Consider the following 23,582-nt stretch of genomic DNA (forward strand, 5'->3'; position numbering starts at 1 on the left):
AAAGCATCAAGTTGAGATCTGACAAGGGAACCACTGGACATCTCGGTTGATTGTGGGGGGGGGGGGGGGTTTAATTCCATGAAGAAAAGACATCACATCTGGACAGGAACCCAAAGCATTCACCTCCATAACCATTCCCCCGCCACTGCACTTGTCATGAAAACAAGCAAGGGTTGCATTCTGATCAATGCACCAATGTTTGAACTTCTTCCAAATCCTCTCAATGCTAAGGATGTCGAAGATCTACACTCCTTAGAAAGTCGCTACTATCACGAGATCATAACCACAGAGTTAATTGTTGTCTTTCAAAAGCCATGCCATAAGCCAAAAGGGAATCGGATCCTCCAGGAGTATCAGCCTTCTCACAGGCAGTCTGGCCCCCTGGGAAGCAGGAGGGTGTGGCTTTTCCAGGAGCTTGTCTAGGTCCACATATTAGGGACAGTGTGGCCACTCTAGGGACCCACGATTATGAGAAAGGGGTGCTTTACAATCCTATGGATTACCTGTCCATGGAGGAAGATGTAAAGGGACGCCTCCAAGGTTGGATCAAGACATTGACTTCCAGTACTTCCTCTCCCCAACATCACCCTGCCATGAAGTTGAACTAGGGTTCCCCAGTAGTCCACTAGAAGTTGAAACACCGCAGGATTCAATTCCCATTCTCCTGGGTACAAAGTCTGCTTCCATGCTTTCTTCCCCTGCAATATGCACCTCTGAGAAGGCCAGAAAATGAGACTCCACCCAACTGCAAAGCTGTGTGACCTCTTGAACTAACACTACACTTCTGGTGCCCCCTTCGTGCCTGTGTTGGGATTTTTATGTCGTGCATCCTGTATACTGCATGCAAAGATTGTATTGTGAATACTCCCATTGGTTTGGAAAAATAAACTGAACATTCTGGTTTATCTTGGATTTTGTCTTGGTGCCTTCCACTCTCTTTGCTTGATTGGTCACTGCTATTGCATTGTCTGACATCACACAAACTGCCTTCTCTTCTAGCAGGGGGAAAAAGTGACTGACCACAATGTTTCCAAAGGAATCCAGAGTTCCTGAGCCAGCTGGTTGAGGAGTGAGCCCCCAGCTCAGGAGGCTGGCATCAGTCATCACCACTACTCATTCCAAGGGATCCAGAGGGACATTCCTCAGGAGATGACCTGGACAGGCCCACCAGGAAAGTTGATCTCTAAATTGACCTGGAAGAAAAAGTCTCACTTTGAATTCCTGTGACTTGGGAGATAACTGGAACAAGACAGGCTGTTCAAGTGGGTGCATGTGCGCTGTCATCCAGGGTATTAATTCCAAGGCCTTGGAGCCCAAATGTTGCAGATAATTCCAAGCTCTGAGAGCCTGAAGCAAGACAAAGCAAGAACACTGGGAGAGAAGTCTGACCATTGTGTCTTACGTCAAAAAGACCTTTTCCCACTCTGTGTCAAAGAGCACCCCAGGTCTGAGTTGATAGCAAGTGACTCTCAGCTGTAGTTAAACATCCACCAAAGGGTTTCAAAGAGCTGAACCACCCTTGCTGTTGCTGACAAGATTCAGAATTTGCTTGAATGAACTACTAGTCATCCAGGCAAGGATGGACACAGATGCCCTCCTTGGGGAAGAAGGCTGAGAAATCATCAGCTTGGAAAAGGTCGGAAACACCATGGCCAAACCAAAGGTCAGAGTCCTGAACTTAAATGTTGACCCAGTACACAAAAGTACAGGAAACTCCTGTGAGGTTCCCTGATGACTGTATTGAAATATGCTTTCTATAGGTCCAGAGATGTAAGAACCTCTACTGGTCTCATGGAGACAATCATCGATCAAAGGTTTCCATGTGAAAATGGGAAACCAGAAGGAAAACATTCACTTTTTTAAGGTTCAAAATGGGTGAAAAGGAGCTTTCTGTTTTGTGTACCAAAACGTAGATGGAATAGAATCCCACACCTCACTTAGCATGAGAGAGCAAGTGCTGCAACATCTCCTGAACTGCCAGTCTTTTTTGTGGTGAACTGCAGGGAAATACTACAAAGGCTTCTGACAAGGGCTCTGCAAATTCCAGGGTGAAACCCTGGCAAACAACCTCCAGAACCCACCTGCACCTCCTAAAGTGGGCTCATATACTTTGGTAGTGGTGGAGGCAGGACCACTGTCCCTCATCTTCCTAGCCTCTTGTAAGGACTGACTCCTGGAAAATTTCATTCCAGCCACTGAAGAGATGTTCTTCTAGCCCAAAATCTAGTGAGTCTTCAGGGAGATGCTAGGGCCTAGGATCACCCAAATCCTGACCACTTTTCCAAGGCCTCCCCAAACAACAGACCTTCTTTAAAAGGAAAGCTTGCTGAAGCATGTCTTAGACATCACGTCAGCCAACCAATTCCATAGCCACAAACAGTGACAGGTCACTACTGAGGCAGCCACAGAGTGGACCAAAATCCTAATAAGATCATCCAGCCCGCCCCATCTGCCTTAAGAAGTGATGAGTCCCCCTGGCCCCCACACACCCATCATCCTGATCAGTCTAGGACATTATCTAGGTAGGCATTTCAATCTCATCCTAAAATAAGGGGAGACTAGAATACTGCTCCTGTTTGTGGAAAAAACCCTGTATAACAAATATCAGGTTACTATTAGGCCCATAAATACTAGCCAGCACAAATTCAGTCATTCCCAGTTGACAATATAAGATGATAATACGTCCTTTACTTTCTGCCTCTGGGTGAAGAATAGTCAAAGGGAAAGATCTGTGAATTATGATACACACACTCCTACTACTAGAATTAATGTGGATAAAAAAAAACCTGGCCTACCCAGTTGTGACAATTTTTATATTCAATTCTGGTCAGGTGCATATTTTGCAAAAGGGCTACCTGAGCCTTCTAACACTTTATTGGAGCAGCCAGAACTATTTGACAGGTTTAGAGATACTCTGAATATTAAGTAAATGATATTAAATTGGGACTCCATTCCACTTAAATAGCCAAAAGTGGAAGATCCACCCCTCCCCTCTATCCTCCTCCATAATAATCAGAAGTAATCAAAGCAGTGGTGAGTGCCTGTCATAAATTTAAAAAAAACCCAAGAATCACTCTCCCTCTTCCCTCCCTCCTAATGCCTAACACTCAAATAGTAACTACGCTATCCCAAACCCAACACCCCTGACCTAATCCCTCACCAGTTTTGTATAGTAACTAAGTAAATGTAATTAGTTACTGTACTTAAGTAAAATTTTGTCACTTTTACTTGTAAAGTACAGGATAATATTTGTTACATTTACTTGTACTGAAGTAATAATTTCACCAATTTTTATATAACTGTAAACAAAGCCCCGCACAGCCTGCAGCACAAGAAACGGACAATCCCAATTTTACTAGCCCACTACCACCATCACCCCTTGCTCTATCAGTAAAGAACGAAGCATTGATTGCCTATGTCTGGACTCTTAGGACTCCGGGCCATCTTATTGAGATGAGCATGACCAAGATCCATTTCCCATCCCCCTACCCCAACCCCCAGGCAGAGGATCCTGATGATGCCTATCATTAGGTGGTGGCCATATCAGGATACACTGTATTAAAGAATGCAATGTATTCTTTAATACATCCCGCAGCCAATGGTGGAGAATACACTTCTTTCTCAATGCATACGCTTTGCTAAGAAATAAGCAGGAAACTTTGTCAAAGATCCCATAGGCCTCCCACTTGGCTAAGAAAAGGCCACCCATTGACTGAAGATAGCCCCCAGTATCTATGAATCATTCTCCAAAAAGCCTGGATACCACTCCATCTCCCAAAAGCATGAAAGAAAGAGTTGTCTCATGGCTGACACTTGGAACATTGAGCTAAAGTCACCCAACCTGCTTTAGAGGCCTATAGCTGTGATATATAAGCCCTGTGGAGTATGTAGTATTGACTTTCCTGGAGCTCGGCACTAAAAATCTGTTTCGGGATAGCCTTTATCAATTTGGGAAAGTCTACCCCCTTCAAATCATACCCAAGGGCTCTGCTACCAATATTTACTAATTTTACTCAGTTATATCTGATGCTTGCAGTTTAAAAGTGGAAGCAAGATGTAAATGATGATTCCTCAGTAAACTAAATGAAAGAGCAAAACCTGGTCACACAAGCAGTGGTTCATCTCATCTTATTTGCTGCTCAGTGAATATAGCCTATGAGAACAGTGGGGTTGCTTGTGTTTGTTGAACTGGTCTCTGGTCTCTGGCCAAACAAAACAGTGATGAGTTGGGTCACTTTAAAGTGAAGATGAAGCTGGTTGCAATTCTTGGTGAACAGACATATGTCATTCCATGGAAAATTTTACATTGGGGTGACTGTCCACAGGATTGATAGTCTTTAGAGAGGAAGTCTGCTTGTCTAGTCTTAAGATTGAATATTTTTGAGAACTTGTGCAAGAAAATAAAAATGTGTGGGAACCTTTCTGAGTTTGCCATCAGACGAAAAATTGTTAGAACAACAACAAACAATGATTCCAACTTTGTGAAAGCCTTCTCTGTAATTGGACAGCATGACGACGATAATGAAGATGAAGGTAAAGATGCAAGTGATGAGTTATACAGCACTACTTCTAATGCAGATGATAATGACAATGTTGAAGATAATCCCAAGTAGTAATTTCAGTGTATCCAACTGGCAACAACTTAATATATAATATGTGGCTTTAATACACAGCTTAAAAACTACTATCACTTCATGATTTAAATGACCTCAGCGATGTCCGTTGCCATCATGTTTATTGTAATGGCAACGTTTAGACAACATCAATCATCTTCATCGGTCCACTATAAACTAATTCAAAACTTTTATAATTATTTTTATTTGACTTAGCTTTTGACTTAGCTTTTAAAAGTCCATCTATCCTCAAACTCAGGGGGTCAAATGTCCGACATATGTTTCGCCCGATGTATATATAGGGCAGAGCTGACACTAAAACACCTCCAGGGGGTGGTCCCTTGAGACAGCTTCTGACAGCTTCTGACATCATTTCCTCAAGAGCGGGACTGCAGAACGAACTCACGAAGGGAGGGAAGGCTAGAGACGGGGCAAGGCTTTCAAATGACGCGGCTGCTGGAACGGAGGTAAATTAAAGATTTAAAGCACCAAGGGCGGCGGGGGATGGGGGCGAAGGAGAATCGCTGGACAGGGGCAGGGTGGGAGAAGAGAGAAAGGAGATGCTGGGGGGGCGGGGGCGCGCGGGTGATGGAGGGGGGCGCGCGGGCGCCAACTCATAGTCTGTAGGGGGGCGCAAGAGACCCTAGGACCGGCCCTGCTTTGCTGTACGGTAGTCAAGTGTTTCAGTACTTGCAGACCGAGTAGCACTGCAGTCTCCTGACCTGATTGGAAGGAACTTTTTATCAGACTGAACACTCCACTTCCTGCCAGTGCAGTTGATAAACACCTTTTCAGTTGTACTGGATTAATGAATCACAAATGCTCTCACATGAGTGTCATTTTCAAAATTTAGTTTTACTAAAAGCAAAATGAATTGAATTGTAAAGCAGTAAAGTTATTGGGATGGGCATTCATTGTAGTTACAATACTTTTTACTCAGAAAATATTATATTAGGCAATAACTTTTTTTACTTTAACAAGTAATTTTTTTACTGTGTTCTTCACTATACTTTTTACTTTTACTTAAGTATTATATATACATTTATTTTTACTTGAGTATCTTGACCTAGTACTTTAAACAACACTGTCCCTTGCACTCTCCCCCCAACACACCATTGCAACACCCCCCACATAATCCAAACAAACCTGTCCTGACTGCTTTTCACATCTCCCACCACACAAACCCCTACCTATAATGACCTGTTCCTTGCCAAATCCAAAGGTCACTACTCCATCCTCATCCTCCTTGATCTTTCTGCCGCTTTTGACACTGTCAATCACAATTTACTTCTTGCCACACTGTCCTCATTTGGGTTCCAGGGCTCTGTCCTCTCCTGGTTCTCCTCCTATCTCTCCCACCGTACCTTCAGAGTACATTCTCATGGATTTTCCTCCACCCCCATCCCGCTCTCTGTTGAAGTTCCTCAGGGATCTGTCCTTGGACCCCTTCTTTTTCAATCTACACCTCTTCCCTGGGCACACTGATCTCATCTCATGGTTTCCAATATCATCTTTATGCTGACGACACCCAGCTCTATCTCTCCACACCAGACATCACTGCGGAAACCCAGGCCAAAGTATCGGCCTGCTTATCCAACATTGCTACCTGGATGTCCAACCGCCACCTGAAACTGAACATGGCCAAGACCAAGCTTATTGTCTTTCCACCCAAACCCACTTCTCCTCTCCCTCCACTGTCTCTCATTTGATAACACCCTCATCCTCCCCGTCTCATCTACCCGCAGCCTCGGAGTCATCTTCGACTCCTCCCTCTCCTTCTCTGCGTATATCCAGCAGATAGCCAAGACCTGTCACTTCTTTCTCTATAACATCAGCAAAATTCACCCTTTCCTATCTGAACACACCACCCGAACTCTCATCCACTCTCTCATTACCTCTCGCCTTGACTACTGCAACCTACTCCTCACTGGACTCCCACTTAGCCATCTATCCCCCCTTCAATCTGTTCAGAACTCTGCTGCATGTCTTATCTTCCGTCTGGACCGATATGCTCATACCACCCCTCTCCTCAAGTCACTTCACTCGCTTCCGATCAGGTACCGCATACAGTTCAAGTTTCTCCTACTAACCTACAAATGTACTCGATCTGCAGCCCCTCGTTACCTCTCTACCCTCATCTCCCCTTACATTCCTACCCAAAACCTCTGCTCACAGGACAAATCCCTCCTCTCAGTACCCTTCTCCTCCACCGCCAACTCCAGGCTCCGCCCTATCACATTGGTGTCACATTAACACCCTTATTTGTAAGCGTGAGCCCCCAATTCCCAGAACTTGTAGCAAATGGTAAAGTAGTTCTACCAAACTTTACAAAACTATTCACAAAAAACAGTCCCTCAAGTAGCAAGTGTGGAGCAACACAGAAAGTCCAAACCAGACCAGTATTCACAGTCAACATAGCATATTACTAATAAGCTATCCACCATCTAATCATCATTCAGGTTACTCCATGCACTGTAGACATAATGGGATGTGTCTCTGCTTCATTATAGCTGTGGAGCAGGGAGGAACGTGTTTGGTTCCCACCATTATGTTGAGCTGACCTAGTGCTCGGCAAAACTGCTCTTAGACTGATGTTGCAAAAATTCTCAGCTTCATAAGGAGAAGCTAAAGTCACAGATTCCAAGGTGTTTACCCCTTCCGATGCCCTTTTGAAAATGCATATATCTATGTGACTTTATCAAGTACTGGTGTAAATCTGGCAGCCATAGTGCCTAGACTGAAGGCGCTGACATTATGCCTGCTCAAAAGCAGGTATAAGTGTTAGTGCATACTTTATGAAATACACATGTAGATCATGACTCTGCCCATGCTCAGCCCTGACTCCTTCCCTAAGTGTGCCTACTGTAACAGTGTATACCAGGTTACATCTTGCTCACTTTTAGGCATGACTTAAATAGGAGAGGCACTAAGGATCCGTAAGTCAATCACAAGCCAAGGAACAGAGTGGATCCCAGATGAGGGTCACACAACAAATGTTTATTGAAGACAGCCCCCAGGATTCCAAGAGGTAAACACCTTAGAATCCTGGGTCACTGCATTCAAACTAAAACTCAACTGAGAGAAAACACAGTTTCTGGTATTAACATCGAACAACTGCAACAACAACTTCGCCAGCATCAACGCTGAAGGGATCAGATAACCTGAAAGTCCTAAAAGTGACATTAGTCTTGAACAACAAACCAAAAACGTCACAACAAAAATGTTCCAAACAATGTGGAAGCTCAAACAAATTAGAGGTTACTCCCCTAGAGAGGTATTCCGCATTCTAGTCCAAATAATGGTCTTAACACATGTGGACTACTGCAATGGAGTATATGCAGGTTGCAAGGAATAAATCTTAAAGAAACTGCAAATGGCATAAAACACCACTGCCAGACTGATATATGGAAAATCATGATTTGAAAAATCCAATCCATTATTACAAGCCTTACACTAGCTCCCAATCAAGGCACAATTTGTCTTAAGATATACACCATCAATTGCAGGATCATCTTTGGCCTTACTACTGAATATATGGCTGACCTCATCTTTCTGCCACTGTGCAACACAATCTTGGAATCGAGAAGCTACCTCACTCTCTATTCCCCAAATGTCAAGGTCTGAGATACAAATCAGTCTACTCATCTGGATTCACATATCTCTGCACAAAAAGTTAGAACATGCTTCCAAAAGATTTAAAATGCATGAACAACTACCATAACATCTAAAAGCCTTCTTTTTCAAGAAATTCTTCTACGAGGAAAACTGGAAGCTATAAACATCACCTGTGACACTCATTACGATACTCAGTCTGCTATATAGAGGAAGAATCTTCTGCTAGCCCATAATTTTCTGTTTGCACCACAACTGACCACTAATCAATCAATTATTCACCACATTGTAAGTGGAGTGGAGTGGAGGAATAGCCTAGTGGTTAGCGCAGTGGACTTTGATCCTGAAGAACTGCATTCAATTCCCACTGCAGCTCCTTCTGACTCTGGGCAAGTAATTAACCCTCTAGTGTCCCAGGTACAAATAAGCAGTGCGTTTTTTCTAGCAAAAAAAAGGGCCAGTACTCAAATGCCTGGCCACCCTTCAGAAGTTAGGTGATCATCGAGGAACCCACCCCACAATAGCCAGGCCCCCTGCAACCAGTCACAGAATCTATGACAAGGCAGAATTGGTGTGTTCAGCCTGAGCTTTTTCATTAAAATTTGGGGACCATAGGTCAATTTTAGCAGACAATGGAAAAGGTGCCGGCACTCAGGACCCCCAAGTACCCCCTCAAAAAACACCCTGCAAATAAGTAGCTGTATATACTATGTAAACCTTTTTGAATGTAGTTGCAAAAACCACAGAAAGGCAGTATATGAAGTCCTATTCTCCCCCCCCCCCCCCACCCCTTGTGTTACTTCTTTCAATGCTCTGTCTACTATGCAGAGGTAGAGTCTTCTGCTAGCCAGTAATATTCTGTTTGTACCACAAACTGTAATCCATCCACAAACTATGTGCCACATTGAAACAATGCTATATTGGAAAATGTGGGATATAAATGCCAAAATTCATTCATTCTCCCCCTTCCAAAGTACTTTCAATTTAACAGGATGCATCATGGTTTGGGGGATATTATGGAGATAAAATTGTTTTTTGATATCCCTTTATTGCATCCACTGATGGTCAATATCTGGACTAAAATCCTAGAAGAACATGATTTTGTTGTTGCTATATCAGAGATCCCAGTTCTTCTGGGTCCCCTGCATTAAAAGTTCTCTGTGTTGGAAATTCAACAACTTGCATAAAATGGCCCAAAGTCAATCCATCGTGCCCACGTGCTACCCAGGCACTTGATGATCCCTCTCAATAACAAAGACGGTAGTTGTTGGAGATCATGAAATAGTTCTCAGAATCTTCTCCACTAAGACTTCCATCCCCCTGGCATTGCCACCTTCAGGAATACCAACCAGCCATATGTTATTTCACCGAGACCAACATTCCAAATCTTCAGTTTAGCTAAGGCCTTGGTGAGTGCATCCTGTGTGCTCATTGCCTCCCTGCAGAGCTCACACACACGTAATCCTCCACAGCATATATGTGCTGCTGTCCATCTTCAATGTGGCCCACTGCTTCCTGAAACTCAGAGCAGCAAGCACCAATATCACCATGCAGAGCATTCAGTTTACTATTAAGGAGGGCATTACTGGATTGGATTTCCAAGAGAACCGTATCAGTGTTGTTTTCTGCCATTTGCCCAACTCAGTTCTGGTCATTTTAACAAGTTCCAGGTCTTCCAAGGCCTTTGGCACCACAAGCCCCATGCCATCTTGAGATGCCTTACACTCCTCCGTAGTAGGCTGACACGAGCTCTGGCCAGACAATACTGGTGAGCGCTGACCTTTGCACCCGCTTTCCTTCTACTAGGAAGAAAAAAAACATTAGTAATCAAAAGGGGCTCAGGAGCTCTGCAGAACCACTTCCAACATTCCTGCTGTCATCAGAGGTCAACCCCCCCCCCCCCCCAAAAAAAAAAAGCTGCTTGATATTTAACATTCTGCATTTCACAATGCACAATGTATTGATAACTGTAATTCCTTATTTTTAGGATTGTCCTCTAAACCTCTATCTAAACTTCAGTTGCTTCAGTATACTGTTGCTCGTTTATTGTTTCACAAGACTAGATATGACCATGTTACTCCGTTTTGTTTGACCCTTCATTGGTTGCCTGTTCAAGTTAAGATACATTTTAAGGTTCAAGCCAGGATACATTTTAAGGTCTTATGTCTAGTATTTAAAATAATGGTCTTTGTCTGTTCTTATTACAATTCGATCTCCTAAAACTACTACTAGGTCTCTGCATCTCAACAAACTTCAACAGCTGTTTTTCTGTAGACCGAGGTTGGCCATTACCTCTAAGAAATGTTTTGTACATGCGATAGTTCCAATTTGGACTGTTACCTTTTGAGGTTCAGACTGAAACCAATTACTTAAGGTTTAGGACATTACTGAAAACCTGGCTTTTTTCTCATTTTTATTTTTGACATAATTTTTTGTAGTTAGCATGAGGGGCATTTTCGAAAGAAACGTCCAAGTTGTGATTTGGACATCCTTGCAAAACATCCAGATCCAGGGGCGGGGAAAACCGTATTTTCGAAAAAGATGGACGTCCATCTTTCGTTTTGAAAATACCGTCAGAGACGTCCAAATCCTTAAATTTGTCCCTAGACATAGACATTTCTGACTTTCAGTGATTTTCAAAACCAAAGACGTCCATGTCAAAAATGTCCAAATCAGTGGCGTACCTAGGGTAGTTGACACCCGGGGCCGGTCATTTTTTAACCCCCCCCCCCCCCCCAAATCCAGTACTAGGCATACCGAGAATACAAAACACTCAGGACCTATAGAGCAATTCTACCATACCATAAGCAGTCATTTCTACGAGTCACACAAGGAAAAGGAAAGCATCTTAAACACTACAGTGAGCACTAGAACATCAATTCACCTACTGTAAAACGAAAGCAGATAGATTAGTACAGATCGTCGATCCTGCACAGTCAATGCCAACCGAATGCCATGTCTTTTTCACAAACACAGATACACCCTAATCCACTATAGAATAAGTAATCATAAACTTTCTATTTAGACAAAAATTAAACTGAACCCCCGATGCCAGTCTCTGCATACAATGCAACACCACAGAAACAGAAAATGTCCCCTAGTACTGTGCAAAATATAAAGACAGCAAATGTAAATTTGAAAAAACTAACAAATACCAATCACCACTTTACAAATTAACAAATAGAAATAAAACAAATACAGAAAATAAAATAATACCATTTTACTGGACTAATACATTTAGCTTCCAGAGGCCAAAATCTCCTTCCTCAGGTCAGTACAGTACAGTGCTGTTACAGTATCTTATCCTGACCTGAGGAAGGGGGTTTTGTTCTCTGAAAGTTAAGTCAAAATGTATTAAAATTAGTCCAATAAAAAGATTACCTTATTTACATGTTCTATTTATAAACAACACAGCTACAATACTATATCCTAAAGCAAAATAATAAAAATATATATTTACAGTTTGTTGTCTCTGGTTTCTGCTTTCCTCATCTTCTTTTCACTGTCTTCCTTCCATCCAGGATCTGTCTTTGCTCTCTCTCTGCCATCCAGTGTCTGCCCTCTCTAATGTCCCTTCCATCCACTGTCTGCCCTCTCTCTCTCTCTGCCCCTTCCATCCACTGTCTGCCCTCTCTCTCCCTTCCATCCACCATTTGCCCCAGTCTGCCCTCTTTCTCTCTCCCCCTTCCACCCACCATCTGACTTTCTCTCTGCCCCTTCAATCCGTCTGCCCTCCCTCTCCCATCCATCCAGGGTCCCCACTTCCTTCCAGGGTCTGTTGTCCCCTCTCTCTCTGCCCCCCCTTTTCAGCCCCCAGTTCCACCTGCCCCTAGTTCCAGCCCCAGCCCACATCTCCCACCGGCCCCCCCTTTTCAGCCCCACTATCCCACCAGTCCCCAGCCCTTTTCTCCCATCAGTCCTGAGCTTCAGCCCCAGCCAGTTCTCCTCCCCTTTAAAGCCCACAGTTTCAGCCCCTGCCCCGTTTCAGCCCACAGTTCTAGCACTAGCCCCCTTATCCCAAATACCCTCCTTTTCAGCCCCCAGTTCCAGCCCCCTTCATCCACCACATGCTTTGCAACCCCCCTTTTCAGCCCCAGACCCATTCTCCCACCTGCCCCAGGCATGGACCCATTCTCCCTCCTGCCCCCTTGTCGGACCCCAGTTCCAGCTTCAGACCCCTTCTCCCCTCTGAGCACCCCCACCCCTCCCCAATCCCCTTCTTCCCTGTGAGCACCCCTCTCAGCTCCCCCATCCCTCCCCAGTTCCCTTCACCCCTCTCAGCTCCCCCACCCCTCCCCAGTTCCCTTGTCCCCTCTGCGAACCCCTCTGAGCTCCCCCACCCCTCCCTCACCCCTCCCTTCTGCAAACCCCTCTGAGCTCCCCCCACCCCTCCCCAGTTCCCTTCTCCCTTCTGCAAACCCCTCTGAGTTCCCCCCACCCCTCCCCAATTCCCTTCTGCGAACCCCTCTGAGCTCCCCCACCCCTCCCCAGTTCCCTTCAACCCTCTGCGAACCCCTCTGAGCTCCCCCACCCCTCCCCAGTTCCCTTCTCCCTTCTGCGAACCCCTCTGAGCTCCCCTCACCCCTCCCCAATTCCCTTCTCCCCTCTGAGCTCCCCCACCTCCTTCTCCCATCTGAGCCCCCCCCCCCCTCCGTGGAGAGCGACAGAGCCCTCTTCTCCTGCCACCATCCTGCGTTTTTTTTAAAATCCATGCAGTGACGCAGGCAGCGCCTCGTGTCTGCCCTGCTGTGTGCTGTCAAAAAAGAAAATCGCTTCGCCGGCATCAGGCCTTCTCTCGCTATGTCCCGCCCTCAAGGAAATAGGAAGTTACCTCAAAAGTGGGCGGGACATAGCGAGAGAAGGCCCGACGCCGGCGAAGCGATTTTCTTTTTTGACAGCACACAGCAGGGCAGACACGAGGCGCTGCCTGCGTCGCTCGCTGAATGGATTAAAAAAAAAACGCAGGGTGGTGGCAGGAGACGACGGAGCACCCCCCCCCCCCCCACCCACTGACACCCGGGGCGGACCACCCCCACCGCCCCCCCCTTGGTACGCCACTGGTCCAAATGCAAGCCATTTGGAGGTGGGAGGAGCCAGCATTTGTAGTGCACTGGTCCCTCTGACATGCCAGGACACCAACCGGGCACCCTAGGAGGCACTGCAGTGGACTTCATAAAATGCTCCCAGGAACATAGCTCCCTTACCTTGTGTGCTGAGCCCCCCAAACCCCACTACCCCCAACTCTACACCACTACCATAGCCCTTACGGGTGAAGGGGGGCACCTATATATGGGTACAGTGGATTTATGGTGCGTTTTGGAGGGCTCACTGTTTCCTCCACAAATGTAGCAGGTAGGGGGGTATGGGCCTTGGTCCATCTGTCTGAAGTGCACTGCAGTACCCACTAAAACTGCTCCTGGGACCTTCATGCACTGTCATGGACCTGAGTATGACATCTGAGGCTGGCATAGAGGCTGGCACGACATATTTTTAAAGATGTTTTTTGAGGGTGGGAGGGGGTTAGTGACCACTGGGGGAGTAACAGGAGGTCATCCCCGATTCTCTCCGGTGGTCATCTAGTCATTTCGGGCACCTTTTTGTGCCTTATTCGTAATAAAAACATGTCCAGGTGAAAACGTCCAAGTGTTCGTCAGGGACATCCTTGCTTTTTTTGATTATGGGTCAAAGACGTCCAAGAGTTAGGCATGCCCAAGTCCCACCTTCGCTACACCTCCGACATGCCCCCTTGAAATTTGGACATCCTTGCGACGAACTGCAGTTGGAGACATCCAAAATCGGATTTCGATTATACCGATTTGGACGTCTCTGGGAGAAGGACATCCATCTTCCAATTTATGTCGGAAGATAGACATCCTTCTCTTTTGAAAATGAGCTCATATATCATGTATTAATTTCTTTTATACTGTTTTCACCTTTTATTTTAATTTGTTTGTATTTTGGTTTTTATTATTGTAAACCATTCTGAGCCTTCGGGTAGATATGTTATATAAGATTTTTTTATGTTATGTTAACAGTCTAGTGTCTTATTCACTTGTGCCAATTTATCCACTGTCTGCATAGAAAATGAACTGAGAAATTGAAAAACGAAGCCACTCCTCAGTTCTAGAAACCACCTTCCAAATATCATGAAAGGTTCAGACAGGAAACCACCTGAGGTAGTGGTATATTTGGAAATTAAACTGATGCAGATGGCATGGCCTTATTGGTAGACACCCCCAGTGCTGAACTAAAACTTTAGTCCTCCATCACCAGTAGGAATGAACATTTTAGGAAGAGACAGGGTGACCCCCTGAACTCAAAAAAGCATCTGAAGCTGAAATGTCATTCAATAGAGGAGAGGAAACAGTCTGTACCAGGTGTTTGTCTATAGGACCAGTAGCCTGGGACATAACAGAAATCCCAGAGTTACTACTACTACTTAACATTTCATAAGCGCTACTAGGGTTACGCAGCGCTGTACAATTTAACAAAGAGAGACAGTCCCTGCTCAAAGAGCTTACAATCTAATAGACAAGTGAACGGATTGACTGAACGGTAAGGGTTAGGTGCCGAACGCAGCATTGAAGAGGTGGGCTTTAAGCAAAGACTTGAAGACGGGCAGGGAGGGGGCTTGGCGTAAGGGCTCAGGAAGGTTGTTCCAAGCTTAGGGTGAGGCGAGGCAGAATGAGCGGAGCCTGGAGTTGGCGGTGGTGGAGAAGGGTACTGAGAGGAGGGATTTATCCTGTGAACGGAGGTTACGGGCGGGAACGTAAGGGGAGATGAGGGTAGAAAGATAGTGAGGGGCAGCAGACTGAGTGCATTTGTAGGTAAGAAGGAGAAGCTTGAATTGAATGTGGTATTTGATCGGAAGCCAGTGAAGTGACCTGAGGAGAGGGGTGATATGAGTATATCAGTTCTGGCGGAATATGAGACGTGCAGCAGAGTTCTGAACAGATTGAAGGGGGGATAGATAGCTAAGTGGGAGGCCGGTGAGGAGTAAGTTGCAGTAGTACAGGCGAGAGGTAATGAGAGTGTGGACGAGAGTTTGGGTGGTGTGTTCGAGTTGGGTTTGCATGCAATTTTATATGGATGATTTATCTGTTTATTCAGACTGTGATGTATAAGCTATTGGGTCAATATTCACCCAGCTCCTGCGGCTGAATTAAATCTGGATATTCAGTGCCATTATCTGTTGGTGATATTGGGATAATCATGTGGATAGTAAATTGGGTCCTAACTTTATCCAGATTATTATCTGTTTAACAGACTGAATATCACACTAACCAGATTACTGTGAAATCCACACCAGCACTATTCAAATAGTGTCAAGACAGTCTGTCTGGATAGTGCTGCTGAATATCTGTGGATAGGCCTGACTAAACCATTTATCCACACAGTGGTGGCCATTATCTGGATAAATGGCTTTGAATATTGCCCTGTATATTGTGGCTGTATTTTATTGCTGTCTGTATAACTTGCATCCCTGCCCATGGAACACCCCTAACCCCTTCTCCATTTATATGCATAAATTCTAGCTATATACCAACTAATATGGCTTAAATATATAGAATGTGTAGCCCAGCAAATAAAAACAACAAAACATTTATTCAGTCAGCACGTGCTGCCAGTAACATAATTGTTTTTGAATATCAGTCCTACAGTGTAGGTAATTTTATAAAGGTTTTTCCCCATATAAAGACTGTTTTTACATTTGGAAAAGGCCATTGTAAAACAAATATAGATCCTATGGTATTTACACATATAAGAACACCTGGTGACAAGACAGCACATACTTCTATGTATGCAATGTGCAGAATATCCTGGGGGTATAATCTGGAAAGAGCACAGCGAAGGAATAATGTACCCACATATTTGATAAAATACTGAGCGTATACCCATAAAGTAAATGTACAGATTTATAACTAACTTAAGAGCAGGTGTAAATATGTGCAACAGCATTTATGTGCTACAAGGGCTTTGGGAGCCTATGTTGTCTGTATAAAATAAGCTTCTAATAGGTGTATTTTTGGACTTCTCTCGTAGGTGACCTTTTATACAATCAGGCCCAGTGTCAGTGTGTCACTGCTGACATCATGGCTTAAAGACACAAACCCCTTAATCAGCCTTCAATGTTGAACAATGTACATCCTACCAATCAATATGGGTGGAAATTAAATAAAGGTAGAGTTGAACATCCCATTTCATACAGACCTAAATGTCACACTTTAGGGACCAAGGTCACATAAGCTTCACTGATTATCCATATAAGCCCTATATCTTATTTTGGATAAGGAACCCAAATTATAGCTATGTGATGCAAGGTTCCACATTAGGCATCATCACCCAGGAAAAGGATTTAGACCTTTTTCAGATATATTGGGGAAAGGAGAAAAGATAGGAATTGAATTGTAAGACTGAAGGATGCTGTGAATAACTGTGTGGAGGCTGCTGAGGATAAAATGAGCATGCTAAACAAATACTTCTCTTTGGTGTTCATGGAAGAAATTCCTGGAGAAGGACTGTGGTCGGCTGCCGAGGGAATATCTGGGAATGGAGTGTATATTTCACTGTTCACTGAAGAAAGCATTCATAAACAGCTTGAGAATCTGAAAGTGGATGGAGCTATGGGGCCAGATGGGATACATCCCAGGATACTGAGGGAGCTCAGAGAAATCCTGGCCAGACCTCTTAAGAATTTATTTAATAGATTTTTAGACTAAGGGGGGGGGGAGAGGGGGGGAATATAGTTGCAGAGTGGGGGGGGGGGGGGTAATAGTTGGAAACATGTCTGTTGAATGAGAAGTTTTAATTTCTGTACAATGATATTGCGTTTACATTGTTGTGTTTCTAATGGAAAATAATAAAATAAAATAAATTTTAAAAAAATAGATTTTTAGAGACAGGAGAGGTTCCACGGGGTTGGAGATGAGCTGATGTGGTCCTTCTTCATAAAAGCGGAGATAGGGAAGAAGTGGGAAACTACAGGCTGGTAAGCCTCACATCGGTGGTAGGAAAAATAATGGAATCACTGCTGAAAGAAAGGATAGTTAATTTTCTAGAAGTCAATGGTTTACAGGATCCAAGGCAACATGGTTTCACCAAAGGAAAATCCTGCCAAACAAATTTAACTGACTTCTTTGACTGGGTGACAAAAGAACTGATGAAGGACATGCACTAGATATAATCTACTGGATTTCAGCAAAGCCTTTGATACAGTCCCTTACTGAAGATTCAGGTTTGGACAAGTTCCTACAAGAAAAGTCCATAAGCCATTATTAAGATGGACTTAAGAAAATCCACTACTTATTCTTGGGATGAGCAGCATAAAATTTGCTTTTACTTTTTTGGGATCTTGCCAGGTACTTGTGATCTGGATTGGCCACGGCTGGAAACAGGATACTGGGCTTGATGGATCTTCAGTCTGGTCCAGTAAAGCAATTCTTATGTTTTTATGTTAAGACTTACATCTGAGAGAGGAATTTGATCATGCTGCTAACTCCTCTCAATTTTAAAGGAATAGAACATTACATATATCCTAGAAGAAAATAAAAACTGGAGGGAACGGACACGATAGAGACAGGTATGTATCTGAAACAAGCCTTTATTAGTGGAAAAGAAATTGTAAAATTAGGTCATGATATAAAGCTCTAGGTGGGTAGACTCACAAACTTCATCAGAAAATTCTTTTTCAAAGAAAGGATAGTAGATCACTCAATTATCCACCTATAGTGAATGACAGATAATGAGAATGAAGCACTGTGTAACTTGCACATATCAGTGGATATGGCCCACAACAGCAGTGATCTTCCAAGAAGGTATTGTATAGCTTGCACTGAATAGCAAATTTGGCCCACAAACAACATTGGTACTGCATTGTGCTTTTGAGAAGGAACTACTGGGGTAACGTGCATGAAGCAATGATTACAATCCTAAATAGCAGGTTTTTTAAATTGTATTGGGCCTGCAAGAGAGCCAAAGAACTTGCATGGAAGGACCATGGTTAAACCCAAATTTCACTGTAACAGATTGTGTGCATACTGGAGAGGATATGAATCAGTAGAGGAAGGGTGAGAGGCCAGGTAAAAGTAGCAAGGAAAAGGAAGCCGGTGTTGAATTTAACAAGATATAGACAAATCTCAACTAGGCAGACCGGATAGGCCATTTTGGTCTTTAACATATTCACTATCCAAATCAGACTACTTTTTTTAGCTGAAGCCATAAACCAGTGCCATACATTCCATTGTTCTTCAAAATCAATGTTTACAACCTTGATTTCTGCTCAGCAAAATATTTTTTATTCTGATTGCTGTCTCACTATAAATAAATTAAAATGATACCTTGTATCCTCTGTTTTCTCACTTTTTGATCTCTGTTGGGAACAGGTCAGTTCATTAAAAACATTGAGGCAGGCAGTCCAGCAAAGAAGGCAGGGCTGAAGGACAATGATCGTGTTGTGGCTGTTAATGGAGAATCTGTGGAGGAACTGCAACATGAAGATGTGGTGGAGAAGATTCGGCTGGGTGGAGAAAAGGCTTCACTGCTAGTGGTGGATAAAGAGACAGATGAGATGTACATGCTGGTAAGAATTCAGGTTTAACCTTTAAATATAACATATCACCAAGCAGGCCAAAGCAAGTTGATCATTCAGAATCTGGTTTCAATCTTTTGTGGGTCTACCTTTTTCAAATTCTTAAATAAATATGTATCACTATCAGAATGTGCTTGCAAATAGAGGTGGGATTTTTCATTGTACACATTTTTTGTCACTCAGTAGGCAACTTCAACAGCAAGGTGAATCTCGTAGGCAAATTATTTAAATGTTTGCTTGTTCATCCTTTTCCATTTTCATTCTTTTTAAATTCCCCTTCAGTAGACAACTAACTTGGTAGGACTCTGGTACCTTCATTGGCTGAGAGCTGTGGCAGGAGAGGTTGCTTTTGCAGTGGCAGCCTTTGTCCCATGGAATTCTTTCCAACCTCTCAGCATGTAAATGCATATCTGTGTATGTTGAGAGGGGGGAATGATAGGTGTGTATGTACAAGGACTGAATGAAAAGTAATGTCTCCTCCTTCACAATTCATCCACAGATGGCAGCAGTGATATGTGACATATTCACTTGTTCTTTGATATCTCTTCCTTCACCTCACTTGGCGAGAAGTGTCTGTGTGAAAGGGCTGTTTTCTTATTGCTTGTGAAATGGAAGCATTCAGTGAGCACTCAGTGTGATTTAAGCTATATGCCATCTCAGGCAGATTGTTTATGGTGATGAATGTGTTGATGCAAGTACTGTATGTCACTGGGCCAAAAAAATGTAAAGATTGTGAATTGGCAAAGGCTGATTTATGTGATCAAAACTGAAGTGGATGAGCCGTGACAGTAATGGATGAGTGTCACACGAGAAAGGTCCACAGTCTTTACATTTTTTGGCCCAGTGACATACAATATTCACATCACCATAAACAACCTGCAAGCAAAAGTTAATTTCAGTTGGCGGGACTCCAAAATTTTATCACAGCACATTGCTTAAATTGCACCAACAAATGCTCACTGCATGTTTCCATGTCACAAACAATAGCAAAACAGTCTCCTCAATGACTGAGGTGAAAGAAGAGATTTCAAAGAACAAGTGAACATATTTAGTGCATCAGTGTTGCTATTTATGGATGAATTATGGAGATGGAGGCATTACTTTTCATTCAACCTTTGATCATGTTATAGATCCTTGCATGTGTATGTGAGGAAGGTACATGTTTGTGTATATCTATACATACGTTTGAGTGTTGGTATGTATGTTTGTGTGCTGTGTATCTGTGATCAAGAGATAAGTACATAAGTATTGCCACACTGCAACAGACCAAAGGTCTATCAAGCCCAGATCCTGTTTCCAACAGTGGCCAATCCAGGTCACAAATATCTAGCAAGATCCCAAAAAAGTTCAATACATTTTATGCTGCTTATCCCAGAATTAAGCAGTGGATTTTCCCCAAGTCAATTTAACAATGGTCTATGGACTTTTCCTTTAGGAAGATTTCCAGACCTTTTTTAAACCCCGCTAAGCGAACCACCTTTACCACATTCTCTGGCAACGAATTCCAGAGTTTAATTACACTTTGAGTGAAGAAAACTTTTCTCTGATTCATATTAAAATTTACTATTTTGTAGCTTCATCGCATGCCCCATAGTCCTAGTATTTTTAGAAAGAGTAAACAAACGATTCACATCTCCCGTTCCACTCCACTCATTATTTTATAGACATCTATCATATCTCCCCTCAGCCATCTTTTCTCCAAGCTGAAGAGCCCTAGACATTTCAGCCTTTCCTCAAAGGGAAGTCATCCCATCCCCTTTCTCATTTTCGTCGCCCTTCTCTGTATCTTTTCTAATTCCACTATATCTTTTTTGAGATGCGACGACCAGAATTGAACACAATATTCGAGGTGCGGTCGCACCATGGACCGATACAAAGGCATTATAACGTCCTCACTTTTGTTTTCCATTCCTTTCCTAATAATACCTAACATTCTATTTGCTTTCTTAGCCGCAGCAGCACGGTCTCCCAGTCTCGTAAGGTTCTCTTGTAATTTTTCACAATCCTTTGAATAACTTTGTGTCATCAGCAAATTTAATTACCTCACTACCCATCTCTAGATCATCTATATATATAAAAGGCAACCCCAACATTCTGAAGCCTCCACGGAAGTTGAGGCACCCGAGATATCCGGTGTGCCCTGGAGTGTCTGCACCGCCCTCGCGTCAAAACGTCATGACGCGTCAAAACGTCATGACGTCGAGGGCGGAGCTATTGACACTCGAGGGCCGAAACGGCCCACAGCGAACAAGGCAAGTAGCTTCGAGGGACGGAGGGAGGGGGCCCCTTGCTAGCGCCCATTTCATTCCGCTCAGAAACGGGCATTTGTTCCTAGTTTATAAATATGTTAAAAAGCAGCGGTCCCAGCACAGACCCCTGGGGAACCCCACTATCTACCCTTCTCCATTGAGAATACTGACCATTTAACCAGTGGTGTGCTGGTAAATGTTTAACAACAGGCTCTCTCCCCGGTTCACCTCTGCGCCCCCCCCCCATCCACCTCTTCACCCCCCCCCTCCAAATTGTAGAGCTGACTATAGCCGGGGAGAGAGCCTGGGGGGGGGATGCATTACTCCAGGAAAAAAAATTAAATGATCCCATGTTCCAATCTAATTCATGTTTAATGTGGGCTAAAATGCCACAAATAAGTAAATAAATATAAACTTGTAATGTTGAGCACCTGATTCTCAAAGTGGACATATTCCAAACACTATAATGAAAATAAAATTATTTTTTCTACCTTTGTTGTCTGGTGACTTTGTTTTTCTGATCATGCTGCTATCTGTCCTCTTAACTCCGTTTCCAGGGCTTCCTTTCCATTTATTTCTTTACTTTCCGCCTTTCTTCTTCATTTCTTGTCCTACATCCGTAAGTAAAAGCTGGGTCCTCCACAGACTTGACTGTCCAGTGGATCCAGCTTCTGCCTATTTTCTTCATCTATGTGCAGTTTTTCTCCTCTCTTCCTTTTCCCTCATCTCATCTCCTTCCTCACTCCTCCCTCCCCTCCATCCATGTCCAGCATTTCTTCTCTCTCTCTTCCCTCTCCTCCACCCATGTCCAGCAACCCTTCTCTCCCCTGCCCTCCCCTCCATCCACCCATGTCCAGCAACTTTCCTCTCCCCTGCCCTCCCCTCCCCTCCATCCACCCATGTCCAGCAACTCTCCTCTCCCCTTCCCCCCTCCAGCCATTCTCCTCTCTCCCGTGCTCCCACCCAGCGATTCTCCTCTCTCCCTTACCCCCTCCAGCCATCCATACCCCATCCAGCCATCCATACCCACCCAGCGATTCTCCTCTCTCTCGTGCCACCTCCAGCCATTCAAACCATACCCACCCAGCGACTCTCTCCCATGCCCCCCTCCAGCCATCCATACCCACCCAGCGATTCTGCTCTCTTCTCTGCCTCCATCGCAACAGCCGCAGTGAAAGCCCGTCTCTAGCCTTCCCTTCGTTTCCTGTCAGTGTCCCGCCCTCGCGGAAAGAGGAAATGACGTCAGAAGAAGACGGGACACTGACAGGAACAAAGGGAAGACTAGAGACGGGCTTTGACTACGTCTGCTGAGACAGAGGTAAATCAACGATTTAAACCCCCCAGAGTGGTGGGAGGTGAGGTAAGCATGGCTTGTGGCGTCCTCCTGCCATGCTTACCTCACTTACTGCTGGGTTGCGCCTCCCCTGGGAGCCGGCTCGCTTGCCACAACAACCAGCTCGCAAGAGCTTTAAAAATTTAACAACCGGTTCTTGCAAGATGGTGCGAGCCAGCTCCAGCACACCACTGCGGGGAGCAGCGGCGAACTCGGGCGGGGCGGGGGGGGGCAAGGCGTCCATAAAGGATGCTCCTGACGAGCGCCTTTGCCCCCTCCCGATCCTTTTTGTTAAACATTTGGATTAATGCAGGGGGAGCGGGGAGCAGTGGCGACCTCGGGCGTCAAAGGACGCTCCTGGCAAGCGTTTTTGCCCCCTTCGTGTTTTTTTTTTGTTTTTACATTAAAGTTTTAGCCGAGCAGCCACAACGAGAGGTACAGACCTCTCGTTAGCTTTCCGGTAGTTTTCCAGCGTTAGGGCAAGCGGAAAACTTTAGTGCATCTCATTTCAATTGGGTTTCTACACAATTTGCTCATCTGCATTCCATTTTCGTTTGCTGCTACCGTCATCGGAAATTGGGCTTTAATGCATGCCAGGGTAGGAAAACTGTTTGTTAAAGGGTCGTTAACTTGTTTGTTTAGTGCATCTTGCTCCCAGTGTTCAAGTGCCAGCATTCATCGCTCTCCACATTCCAAAGAGCAATTCAGCCAAGTACCCTACCATTGTCTTGCAAGAACCTTTCCCTGATTAAGTGCAACCTCCTCCCCTCTGGGCCAACCAGCCAACTACCAAAGACAGCCAGTTGCATATGTGACACCTCCCTGTTAACTACCTTGAAAGTGCTCTGAAATTCCCCCCTCCCGCTGCCTCCCTTCTGTCTCTAGTCAAAGCCAGGAAAGGAGCCTGTTGATACTCTGGGCAAGGAGGGTGAGAAGCATTAGTTGCTATGAGACAGATTAAAGGAGGACCCTGATTTGAAGCTACTCTCCCCCCTCCCATCTCATCTGCTCACTACCTTAACATTGAAACCGGACCCAATATCATTTATCGTTTATTTATTTACTAGGCCGTTACTTATTACAAAGTAAATCAGAACGGTTTACAATAAAATATAACATTAAAAACAATTAAAATACGCATACTCTGAAATCCATATATGATAGGAAAGCACAGCAAACCATCCAAA

General features: G+C 44.3%; 1 protein-coding gene across 6 annotated transcripts in view; it reads left to right on the plus strand.

Annotated features, from left to right (window-relative positions):
- The window catches only part of PDZK1 (PDZ domain containing 1), a 150,438-nt gene that overhangs the window by 85,546 nt on the left and 41,310 nt on the right, over window positions 1-23,582 (plus strand). For all 6 annotated transcript variants that reach the window (XM_030203757.1, XM_030203761.1, XM_030203759.1 and 3 more), the window contains exon 6: window positions 18,608-18,804. In XM_030203757.1, the coding sequence (XP_030059617.1) occupies window positions 18,608-18,804 (197 nt within the window). The remainder of the gene's footprint in view (window positions 1-18,607; window positions 18,805-23,582) is intronic.

The sequence above is a fragment of the Microcaecilia unicolor genome, chromosome 5 (genome assembly GCF_901765095.1).
Source record: "Microcaecilia unicolor chromosome 5, aMicUni1.1, whole genome shotgun sequence".
NCBI lineage: Eukaryota > Metazoa > Chordata > Amphibia > Gymnophiona > Siphonopidae > Microcaecilia > Microcaecilia unicolor.